The sequence below is a fragment of the Malania oleifera genome, chromosome 8 (genome assembly GCF_029873635.1).
Source record: "Malania oleifera isolate guangnan ecotype guangnan chromosome 8, ASM2987363v1, whole genome shotgun sequence".
In the NCBI taxonomy this organism is placed as follows: Eukaryota; Viridiplantae; Streptophyta; class Magnoliopsida; order Santalales; family Ximeniaceae; genus Malania; species Malania oleifera.
The window spans coordinates 18,766,730-18,779,952 of record NC_080424.1 but is presented as its reverse complement, the minus strand read 5'-3'; the positions used below and the strand labels follow the sequence as shown (position 1 = coordinate 18,779,952).

Here is a 13,223-nt window from a genome sequence, read left to right as displayed (position 1 = left end):
CAAGAAACTCAAAGGAATTCGAAAGAAGTTTCTTTAGGGGAGCTTCAGGTCAAAATTCAAGTTTCACCTTGTCAAATGGGGCATGGTGAAACAACCCTTTCAATGGGTTTGAAGTCCTTCCACATTTTCAATAAAGCCCTGTTAGGGAAAATGGTTATGGAGATTCATGATTAAGAAAGACTACCTTTGTCAGGAATCATTGTTGTGAAATATGGGCTTGAACATAACAATTGGATCTCCTAGGTTAACAGAGGACCACATGGTGTAGGGCGTGGAATTTCATCAGGAAAGGCTGGATCAATTTTGCTTCTCATATCCAGTTTCACGTGGGGAGGGGGGGCAACATTTATTTTTGGCATGACTTGTGGAACAATCAAGAAGCTCTTAGTGTCTTATTTCTAGCCATCTATAACCATGGTCTTAAATTTCCACGAAATTGTCGAAATTTCCAATTTCCATCACCCTCGAAATCGAAATAGCAGTCGATTTCCGTCTTGCATAATTTCGTCGAAATCTCAACAAATAATCCAAAATTTATCAAAACCTCGAAATTTTAGCGAAATTTGTTGAAATTTTAACTATGCAATGAAATTTTGTCGAAATTCAAATGAGGGATTCAAGAGTGAAGTGAAATTTCTCTTTTAATTTATTTTATTGAAACAAAAGGTTATCTCAAGTGCTTTTGAAATTATATGAAAAAATAAACTTATAATAATATTTTATTTAACCATCCATGTCTAAATTATCAATATTTGTATAATAAATAATTTTTAAATGATTTATGAATTTCATTTGCATTAACTGAATATGTTTAATGTACATTATCTTACAAGCATGTTCGATGCGCATACTATTTTACGACTTTTCCACTTCATACAAAACATAGATGTATTTAATTTGTAATATATTAGTCTTAAAACTTATATTATTATGTTTGTTAACCATTTCTAAAGTTTCACAAATAATTTCGTGCTTTACTACTAGTTTCCGTTATTTTTTCAAATCAAAATCGAAATTGACATCGAAATCGAAATTTTCGTCAAAATTTCCGTACTTTTGGAGCTTTGAAATTTGAGTCGAAATCAAAATTTAAGACCTTGTCTGTAACTTGGTATATGACAAAGATGCTTGCATCAGTCATCACCTTCAAACCTCAAATCAAGGGCTCTTTTGGAACATCCCCGTAGAAATGTGGAATATTGGGAACTCAACCAGCTCATAGACTTCTACAGCTTTCTTTACAGCTTCCAACACCATAATAGCACTGATCTTCCTATTTGGGCCTTAGATGGGAAGGGGCCTTCATTGTTAGATCTTTCTACAGGAAGCTCATCCCTTGGGAGTCAAACAACTTTAGTTTCCCTCCCTTGGACTCAGATATGGAGGACAGCAGCCCCCACAAAAGTTGCCTTGCATGGGAGGCAACCCATCATAAGATTTTGACTATGGATAATTTGCAAACGGGCCTGTCAGTAGCCAAAAAATGTCCCCTTTGCATGATTGGTGCAAAATCCATTGAGCACATCCTCTACTACACTTGGAGAAGGAATTTATGGAATATGTTACTGACTGTAATTAGAAAAAGGCGAGTTATCACTGACTCTGTGGGAGAGAAACTCTAGGCCTAGAAAGGGATTCGGGCAACAAAGAAGAAGAGAAAAGCTATGTCCCTCATTCCCCTTGCAATTTTTTAGTGCGTTTCGAAAGGGGGGAATAAGCGAGTGTTCAAGAATTCAACCTCAACAATCCAAAAGAACAAAGACACTGGTTTACTGCTGTCAATAGGTGCCAAAGTAGGGGTGTTATTAATGATAATGATGTAATCATTGATTTGTGTGACACCCTTCAGGGTGCTTGATTTATGGTACCATAGGCTAGCATCCCCTTGATGCTTCTTCAATAAAATTTCCTTTACTTATCGCAAAAAAATAAAAAAAGAAAAACAAAAAAAACATAAACGCAACTTTATGAGGAGATTTGTTTTTCAAAAAACCTTTACAAGGAAAATTCTCTCCATCGCACCAAACCTTCCATATAAAAATAGGTTTCTAGCAAGTTTTAGAAGAAACACTCTTTAGTGTCCAAACTCCACCCCATGAGCAATTGTTCCTTTACTCACTACTTCATAAGCTTTTGAAAGAAATTACAAAAATCAACACAGACCCAATGGGTATCCCTTGCAAAAATAGGATTCCAAGAAGCACAACCTCCTCAAAACTCAAGAAATTTCCCACCAGGACCTCTTCATGCGCAGTCAAGGAAAACAAGGTAGGAATTGGTCACAAAGATGACCCACTCCACTACAAATACCATGCCAAAATAAATTGACCATTTCCTACATCAAAGGAAACATAATCAAAGAATTCTTACCATCACTTCATACAAATTTCCAAACATTCACCCCATAAGCACCCCTGACATTTTCAAGCCCATCCATGTCTATCACCGTATCTTCACCATACTTGGCTACATATTCCTCCATGGCATCTCTCTACACCATGAACTTCAAAAGCTACTATTAGATTACCACTTTACCTAAAAGCTTAAGTTGTTAGGTTGTGGTCCAACAATGTATATCAATCTTCAACACTCCCTCAACATGGGCAGCCCAAGAGCACATGGATAGATAAACAAACGCTAATTAACACCAATTACTAGGAATACGATAATTTTTAAACACACATAAGAAAATGGGGGCAAGAAGACTAGAACCCAGGACCTCATGGTAATGAGCTCTGATACCATGTATACCACTTTACCTAAAATCTTAAACTGTTAGGTTGTGTCCCAACAATACGCATCAAATTTTAACAGCTACTTCCTTTTGAGAGCCCCAATGAACAAGAAAAGGTCCCTCCGCCCCTAAAAGGAAGATACAAGGAACACTTTATACTCAATCTCAAAGCTTTGGATACTTTACAATTTTTTGGTCATTGGTTTAGGCATTAAAAAAGATAAAAAGTAGATAGGCATACTTGAAAGCACAATATTCTAAGAGTTCATGTACTCACTTTGAAAGAAAGTGGCCTTTCCAACTGATTTGGTCTCAAATGAAAGGCCTAAGTAGGTAATTGGAACAGCCCCAACTTACACTCTGAGATCCCAAAACATGGTTTTAAATAATAGTAATCGTCCGCGCAATGGAAATGGTCGCAGCCATCACAAACGTTTTACATTACAGGTAATAGACACCCCTCCATGAATTCATTCTTGCATTACAAACTTGTTAAAACATATAGATTCACATGTTTTGATCCCAAAATCCTTTATACTAATGCTTTAAATGATTTTTAGTAAATTTTAATCAATTTAAATATAACATATACTACAAGTATTCAATGTCATCTTAGTTTCTTCTATTGCTATTGTTGAGATGAAGCATGCATTTGTTGCTTTTCATACTTTATTGATCATAAGTTTAGACTAGGAAATCATAAACATAAAGAAATATATATGTTATAGAATGCCATCTTCTATACTTTTTTAGTCTTTAATGCAATTTTTGTTATCCAAAAAATAAAATACAAAATGTTCATATGTTGAACAAGAAAAAAAATGGGTAGCAATAGAAAATATTTTTTATCCAAATTAGGTGTAAGAACAACTCAAAATAAAATAAAATAAAATAAAATAAAAAACTTGGAATATGAACATATGAAATTTAATGAGAGGAAAATTTAAGTTTATTTGAATGCTAATTATTAAGAAAAATGCATACTAAATATCATGGAAAATAAACTCAAATATATATATATATATATATATTAAATTACTAAGTAAAATAAACCAAACAAAAATTGCATTTCTAATCTTCAATAAAGGAAAAAGAGAGGAAATAATGCAACAAAGACACTGTAACAGCCTGGAACAGTTCATAACGTCCATTATGGTACCACAACAGACTGCAATGGCCACTACGGTCGTGCATTGGAGGACCTCCACAACCCTATAACGATCTTGGAAGCCACTCATACAAATATACGGCCATTGCATACTGATTTCCGAAACTATGCCGAAAAGGAAGTTACCTATGGACTCTATTCTCCAAAGAAACAAGGACACTCTACCATTGAATCCTAACACCACTTTAAAGCAAAAGAAACACCTAAGTGTAAGGATTTGTTTACAAACCGCACAGAACATAATGGTATCGTCAAAAAATAAAGAGATAAAACAAGAACAAACCATGCCTTAAGTCTCACTAGGTGGGGTCAACTACATGAATCATTTTTCCGTCAATTTATGCAATCATGGACAATTTCCTTCAACAAATTCAGCAATATTAAATCCTTACTCAATATCTCATTCCAAGTTATTCTAGGTCTACCCCTATCATTTCTACTGCCCCTCATAGTGGCTAACTCACTCTTCCTCACTGGCGCACTATGTGGCGTACGTTGCAAGTGCCCAAACCATTTAAGACATTCCTCCCTTATCTTAACTTCTACAAGGGCTACGCCTAACTTATGGTGAATCGGTTCATTTCTTAATTTATATTTTAACATTATACCACTCATTCACCTTAGCATTCTCATCTCGACAACTTTTACTCTTTGGATACATTGTTTCTTAGTCGCCCAACATTCTAACCTATATCCATATAGCATAGCCCATCTTACAGCCATCTTATGGAACTTCCCTTTTAATTTTATAGGTATTCTATGATCACAAAGCACACTTGAAGCACTTCTCCATTTTACCCAACGTGCTTTAACTTTATACACTACATCTTCTTCAATTTTTCCTTCAACTTACATAGTAGATCCAAGGTATCCAAATCTACTAGTGCTATTGATTTCTTCATCATTAAGTTTAAGTTTGTCTCCAATATTCCTCCTACTTGGCTGAAATTACATTTCATATATTCTATATTATTTTTACTTATCGTAAAGCCTCTAAATTCTAAAGCTTCTCTCCATAATTCTAACTTAGATTCTACTCCAACCCTAGTTTCATCAGTCAAGACATATCATCTACAAACAACATACACCATGGATCCTCATCTTGGATACTCCTAGTCAGTTCATCCATCACTAATGCAAAAGGATAAGGGCTCAAAGTATATCCTTGATGTAAATATATTGTGATTGTAAATTCTCTAGTCTCTCCACCTATAATCCTAACACTAGTCATTACTCCATTGTACATGCCCTTAATGACATCCATATACCTACTACATACACCATTTTTTCTAAAACCCATCATAGAACATCCCTAGGTATCCTTTCATACGTTTTTTCTAAGTCAATAAATACCTTAATCTTCTTAAAAGATATATAGCTTCTGTAGTAAATCTTCAGACATAAAACCAAATTGATTTTCTGAGACCTTCGTTTCTAACCTTAATCTTTGTTCAACTACCCTTTTCTGCATCTTCACTGTATGACTCATAAGTTTAATTACATGATAGTTATTACAATTTTGAATATCTCCTTTATTTTTGTATATCGGTATTAAAGTGTTTTTCCTCCATTCATCTGACATTTTCTTGACTTTTACAATTGTGTTAAATAACTTAGTTACTATATCATTATGTTATCATCCATGCATTTTCAAACTTCAATTAGGATGTTATCTAGTTCTATAGCTTTTCCATTTTTCATTTTTTTAGTGCAAACTTAACTTTGTTAACTCTAATTTTGCAAATAAAAATCTCATATTTTTAGCATTTTCCTCATTTGTCAATTCTAAGTTTAAGCCTTCCACTTGGATTTTATTAAATAGCTTATTAAAGTAACTTCGCCATCTTTCTTTAATGTCTTCTTCCTTAACCAGGACCATATCAACCTCACTATTTATACATTTTACATTACCTAAGTCCTTAATCTTTCATTCTCTACTCTAGCAAGTTTAAATATGTCACTTTCCCCTATTTTGTAGTTAATGTAGCATACAAATTATTAAATGATTTGTGTTTAGCTTCACTAACAACCTTTTTTGCATCTTTTCTCACCTCTTTATAATTTTAAAGTTTTCTAGGTTTCTAGATTTTTGCCATGTTTTATACCAAATTCTCTTTGTCTTTACAGCTTTTTGAACATCTTGATCCCACCACCAACTTTCTTTGCTTTTGAGAATCTTCCTTTTGATTCACCTAAAATCTCTTTTGCTATTTTTTAATAGAGCTATATATCATACTCCAAAGAGTGTTTGTTTCTACACCATCCTCTATGGTATAATCATCATCTTTGATCATTTTATCTTTAAATATTATTATATTTCTCCTTTAGGTTCAACAGCCGAGTTCTCTTGCGCTAATTTATTTTATCCTTTCTCTTCCATTTTTTAATACATATATCTAACACTAAAACTCTATGTTGTGTGGTTAAGCTTTCACCTAAGATAATGTTTTACAATCCTTACATGAGGATCTACCCTCCTAGTTAAGAAAAAATCTATTTGACTTTTAATGGTTGGGCAACCATTACTGCATTATCTAGGGGCAAAGATACAAAGGGAAATCAATTTCCTTCCTCACATCAAAAAAATCTTTGGCCAAAAAGATAAAAGGAGAACTTCCAATTAACATGATCATGGGCATTCTTGATGCGAGTTTGCAGACAAACTACCCCTCCCCCAAACACTTTCTAGTATACTGTCCACATATTCATAAGCTAGCAAAGCATCAAAAATTCATCTTCCTTCAACAAAAGTGTTTTGAGAATGTGAAAAAACCCATTTGACCACTTTTTTCACTTGTATTGTGAACTAGTAAAATTCTTCGTGTGTTTACAATCTTGTGGCAAAATACTCATAATAATCAACATTTGTGATAGCAAAATGATTATGTTTTATTAATTTATTACAATCTTCTTGAAATACAGTACATAAAATACTTCACCTGCACCACAGATGCCACAACCTAGTAAAAGTAGAATCATCTAGGAATGATTATGTTCATTTTAAATCAATATTCTAAAGAAATATCAAGGCATCACTTAACAAAATGATCATCACCACAGTTGGCGAAGTGCAATTGCTCCAAAGAGATGGTGCAAAATGGACAGATTATAAGAAAATGAGGAAAGAATAAGGAAAACAAAAATGTTGCAGCAGAATGGATAAACTAGACTTTATGAGAATGATTTTACCTATGAGCACACATCTTTTCATGCATACATGCATATGTACGTGTGTGTGGGTCTGTTGGTATTTTACACCTGTATAAATGAATAAATAGGAATTACGATACATAATAATTATAAAAGGGTTCCATACCGCTTTACCAGTTGGCGACCTCAAGCGATCTGAATTTCCAAAGATGCAAGAGCTCACAGCAATGTGACAACTACTAATATATCTTGCATCATCTTCTGCCAAGTCAAATCCTGTACTGGATGATCCTTTGGGACCTTTAACAAAGCCACAGTTTATTTTTTGATCATTTGCCAAAAATGACTTTTCCCTATCTTGTAAACTCTGATGCCCAGCAAATCTAGGTTCCCAGTGTTCTGGTCCATCAGGCTTTTCTTCTACTTCAGTATACTGCAAGGAAAATCTTGCAAACTTTCGACTTTCCAAAGGTTCCACAAGCTGCGCAGTAGAGTTGAACAACTTCATTTCACAAGAGGAACCTGAAGAATTTGAGTAAGGATACAAAAATGAAATTAACGCAGAGGATCATCCCACCATCATACTAAAAAAGCATGCAAACAAAATGCCAAGTTCTAAAATTTCAAACCTAATAACTTTTCATAAAGTACCCTAGAGTGTGCAGCACTATTGTCAAATGTCCAAAGGATTTATTATTAGATAAAATGACATAAAATGATATGAAAGTTGTTCATGCATGTAATCATTTTACAGAACAAATTCAAAATATAATGCAACTTTTGTCCAGTTTTAAAAATTCCTAATTTTACAATTGCACAAAGAGCAGACCTAATAGCATACATGGTGAACTTTACAGCATAAAGCATTTTGTCAAGTGCCCATGGGCTTCATTTGAAGAAAAAAAAAAAAAGCTAAAATGGAAATTACACAAGCAATTAGAAAATCATTTTATTGAACGATTTCATAATAAAATGCAATCTTTTTTGTACATCTTTATAATTCACAAACACTTGCTAGATGCTTCTAAACTTGTCTGAGAGAAATCAACCTGTAAAAGTTTATAGAAGAAACAAAGGCGGCAAAATTATCAACCACAAGCATTGTGAGAAGGTAGTGATAGAGGGTTGAATTACAATTTGAATTCAAGTGCTGTTTACACTAGTGGATTGACACAGCTCAAAGTATTGTAGCAGTGCTACTGTTCACCTTTACTATGGTCTGCTGTTTACTAGGCTATTTTTGGTTTCTCTTTTTAAATTACTGTAGCTATGTTTTAGGTGCATTTAAGGAACTTAACCCCCGTTTAGAACACACTAAAAATATCTACTTTTTCAGAAAAGTACTTTTTATAAGTACTTGTGTCGATAAGTAGTGTTTGGCTTATACATAAATAAGTACTTGTTTCATAAAATACTTTTCCAAAATACCTTTTCTTTTTAGGAAAATAAGCATTTTATGAAACGTATTTGTTTGAAAAAAAAAAAGTACTTATAATAAGCAATCCCAGACTACTTTTTTTAGATAAGTACTTTTTCAGTTAAGTACTTTTTTCAAGAAAAGCACTTTTCTACAAGTGGTTCCAAACGATCCCTTATTTTGAGTTATTTCAAGAGCCTTTATCATATTTGGTGATTTACCCAATGTCGAGATTAGTTTAGCTTTGGTGGTTGAGATCATTTGCATATTGTTGTTAGTTAAGCCCATAATAGTCTTATCTACATTAATATTTTTTTTTTTTTGGTTAGTGTTAAGGCTTGACATACATTGTTGGCCCACAACCAAACAGCTTAAGCATTTAGGTAAAGTGGTAATCCAAAATGGTATCAACGTTAGTTACTAGGAGATCCTGGGTTCTAGTCTTATAGCCCACATTTATTCAGTGGTGCTAAAAAATTATTGTATTCCCTATAATGGGTTTTATTTATCATGTGTTTCTCTCTCCTCATGCAGTCGGGCTGCATGTGCAGGGGATTCTTAAAGCTTGATATACATTGTTGGCCCACAAGCTAACAGTTTAAGCTTTTAGCTAGTGGTATTCTAACAGTCTGTAACAGTCCTAGATAAGATTTTTGTTGACAGCTCTATATAAGCTCTGTGTTGACCTTCAATAACAAAAGTATCTAGAAGCAAAGAGTTAGTCATGCTGAAGGGATAATCCAATTCCTAAATCAATTCTAGTGTTTCTTGTGACCAGGGATAAACAGAAAAATAAAGTTCAATTATAAATTTCTGAAGAGGCCCAGCACTCAACAGCCTTACAAAGCTACTCGCACTCCCTGGGAGTCTGAAACCCAAAATATTCAAAACCCTTCTAATCAGAAATTTTTGAGAAAATAAAATTAAGCCAACAACCATGAAACAGAATGAATGGTAAAATATCATTAAAGTCTGACAGCTCAATATGAAACAGAAATACTCAGAAATGAAAACTGCTAAAAATAACAAATATTGCTGGACAGCCGTTGAAATGGTCAAATGTAAGGCCCAAAAGGATTCTAGATTGATAGAGAAAATGGCATGATACAAAGCTTATCTGCAACTTTCTATGCATATATGCGGGTCATGTAACTCCTCTCTAATCAAAAGTTATGGTCATTTGAAGCTCGGCCTAACATGTTCTGTGGCCTACTCTGCATAACCACATTCCCTCCCCCCATCCCCCGAGGAGGAAAAAAAAAAACTTGTGAAAGCTCATCCTTGAGTTGGATTCTAGATAAAGAGGAACATTGAGAATGATACTCAAAAGAGATCAACAACATTAAAGGCAGGACAGAGATACAAAGCTTCCAACAGTTCCACTGCACAAGCACTATCATTGATCTTCTTCCACTTCAGCTTGTTATACGCCCCTTTCTGATAAACACCATCACCAAGTCCCCTCTTCAAAGAGATTGCAACAGTGCTCATTCATTCAGCCATATGCTTAGCTGCTATATGTATGTACCCTGGGACTTATGGTAATGGTACAAGATCCACAGAATGCTGTGGGGCTTTCCAGTGAACAACCTCAAATGGCATCTCCCCAATGCATTACCATGTTGACAGCAAACATGGCTGTAGGAAAGCTATGATCCTACCGTTTTGTTCTGTCACCATAAAAGCATTGAAGGATATCACCAAGAGCCCTGTTCACCACTTCAGTCTTGCCATCAATTTGGGGGTGGAAAGAGCTGTTGTACCACACATGATAACCTCCATAAAGTTATCCAGAAACAGCTAAGATACATATGAATTATGATATCGACTGATGTAATCGAGTTAAGGACTTAGCACAATTGGACAAGATTACAGCGGAATGAGTTGGCCATCTTTGAATATGTCTCAACCACAACAAAAAGCAGAATCCTTAAGTTTGCAAAAGACTACCAAGAAATCTGTAGAAATGTCCTCTCAAGACCCAAATGGCGTAGCAAAATGTGTTTCATTATTTGGAGGTTTGATAAATCACACACTTTTGGACACACTAGGTGAAATCATGCTTCAATTGAGATATGTTAAAAGAGAGTATGTAATTTTGTAATTAGGTTGTGTTAATGAGGGTACTTTTGTCCTTATGACTTTATTATTATTAATAATATATAAGAGGGCAGATCTGGATCTGTATGTAGACTCCAGGAAACTGCCGCTCAGTTCTTTCTTTTTTTTTTTTTCTTTTACCCTTCCTGTCCTCTTCTCTTCCCCATCTCTAACCTTACAATGGTATCAGAGCACAGATCTCCTTCAAATCCAATTTATCTGAATTGGTTTTGATACTCTATTTTTCAGTTTTTTTTTTTCTTATCCTACCCTAATCAGTCCTCAAATCTGATTTTCTGGTTGGTTTGAGAGTCCTTTAAGAACATACTTCCTCAGTAAGCCAAAAAAAAAAAAAAAACAGAACACCCTTCCCCTGGGTTAGGCTGTGCAGCATCCTTGGCAGGAAGCTGTGTTTCATGGTGATTTGCTGATATGAAGCCAGTTATACTCTGTTTATAGTATGCTGCTGCTGCTGTTCCTCTGTCACTGCACTCTGTGGTTCGCCAATGATGCTGTGTGTTTGTGATTGATTGCTTATAATCTTGTACCCATTGCCGGTTTGCCTCGATTGGTGTTCAACTACTTTTTCCTGTTCTATCTGCATTCGTTTTCCATTGCTTCCAGCCATAATGCCCAGAGCTGCTGCCAGGTTGTTGATTAAATGCCTACAGTTTTTTGCTATGGTCTGCCCTGTTCTTGGTGGTTTAGTAATTCCTCTGAGGATATTGTAAGCTCAGTTCTGTAGTCATAGCTGCCTCTTGAAGTTCTGGATTTTGGAGTCTGAAGTGCTGAAAGTTCTCGTTTTTTGAAGCTCTGAAAGTGCTGTTTGTGCCTGACTTCTTCTAAAGCTCCTTCCCAGGATAATTCAGCCATGGATACTACCCTAACCATAGAAGTGAAAGTTTTGGAGGACGAGGACGAGGTTTGAATTGTAGTTGTACAAGTGGTAGTGTATTATGACGAGGAGTTCATCGTGGCAATTCTCGCATTTGTTCACATGGGCAAGGAAAATCATACCATTGGTCATAGTTGGGATCTCCTTGGGAAACCAACTTGAGCCAACAAGTTCTTGCGAAGGGCAATTGTACTATTGACACTTCAAATGTACCTAGCCACTCCACCTGGGAGTTGAGTACATCATCCACCGCGAGAGGAGTTTAACAATCTTTCAATCTTCTACATCTACTGCTACTATGGCCCATTCAGGTACAACTAGGCTTCTTGTCTCTTCATCCTCCTCACCTTGGCTTAGAGCCAAGTGCCTCCTCCCATATAACAGGTGGTCCAAACTTGTTTGATTCCTTGAACCTCACTACTTTAAGGTTACTCTTGTTTACGGTTTGGTTACAACAATTTTTAGTTCTAGCAATGGTGTCTCAATCCCTTCTATTCCTCTTTCTTCGTGCCTAAATTTCCCCTAAACTTGCTATCAGTTAGTCATTAACTAAATCTCATAATTGTTATGTGACCTCCTTTCCTTCTCATTTTGTTATTCAAGACCTCTGAATGAAGAAGAGAATTGGTGGATGGCTTGAGAAGGACGGCATGTACTATTTTGCTAGTGGTTATGGTGGGTCCAATTCTTGTCCATACAGCTTCCTCAATTTCTACTCATGGTGTCGCTCTTGATCAGTGGCATGCTCATCCATCCCTTCAAAAGTTACAAAAAAAATTTCCTATGTTCAAATCCGTTTCTCATTTTGAGTGTTCTGCATATCAATTGGGAACGCATACGACGACACCTTTTCTGTCTAGAGTAGAGTCGAGTCGAGTCGAGTCAATTTGGGTTCTATGTAGAGTCAAGAATTTGACTAGTCATCATTATTTTGTGCCCTTTGTGGATGATTTTTCACGTAAAACCTAGATCTATTTGTCAAAAGATAGGTCTGAATTTTTTAATGTATTTACTCAATTCTACCAGGAAGTAAAAACTCAGTTAGACATCAATATTCAAACTATTTTATCTAATAATGCACTTGAATTTGTTCAAAATAAGCTTCAAAATTTTTGCTCAACCAATGCAATTGTTCATCAAACATCGTGTATACACACCCTTCAATAGAATAGAGTAGCTAAATGAAAAAACAGATATTACTTGACATAGCATGATCTTTAGACTTCATATGCATGTTCCTAAACCTTTTGGACCAATGCTCTTCTTAACAGCCTATTTTCTACTCAATAGGTTGCTCTCAAGTGTTCTAAGGGGGCAAATTCCCTTCTCCATTGTGTACAAAGAAACATCAATGTTTTTCTACGTGTCTCGTGTCTTTAGGTGCACATGTTTTGTTCATGTTTCACATACTAGTCAAGACAAGTTCTCTCCATGTCCTATTATATGTGCTACCTTTTTTTAGGGAACACTCTATTTCTCTAGTGCCAGATCCTTCCTTGGACGAATACTTTTCTATTCCACCCATGATTTACGATCCCCCTTCTTGCGTTAATCTTCTAGCCCTCTTCCAAATCCAGCAGTTACCACAAACATCACCACCAACATGCAAGTGCATCCTCTGCCCACCATTGTTTCAACTTCTAGCTTTAGAGATCCATCCCAATGTGACTTGGATTTGCCCATTACTCACCAAAAGGTGCTTAAACGAGTGCTCAACAGTCCTTAGTTGCTTATCCTATCGTTCACTATCTTCAATTCT

The 13,223-nt window shown here is 35.4% G+C and overlaps 1 protein-coding gene across 2 annotated transcripts in view; it reads right to left on the bottom strand.

Moving 5' to 3' along the window:
- Positions 1-13,223, bottom strand: part of LOC131162103 (uncharacterized) — a 72,542-nt gene that overhangs the window by 47,006 nt on the left and 12,313 nt on the right. For both annotated transcript variants that reach the window (XM_058118265.1, XM_058118263.1), the window contains one exon: positions 7,219-7,574. In XM_058118265.1, coding sequence (XP_057974248.1) covers positions 7,219-7,574 — 356 coding nt within the window. The remainder of the gene's footprint in view (positions 1-7,218; positions 7,575-13,223) is intronic.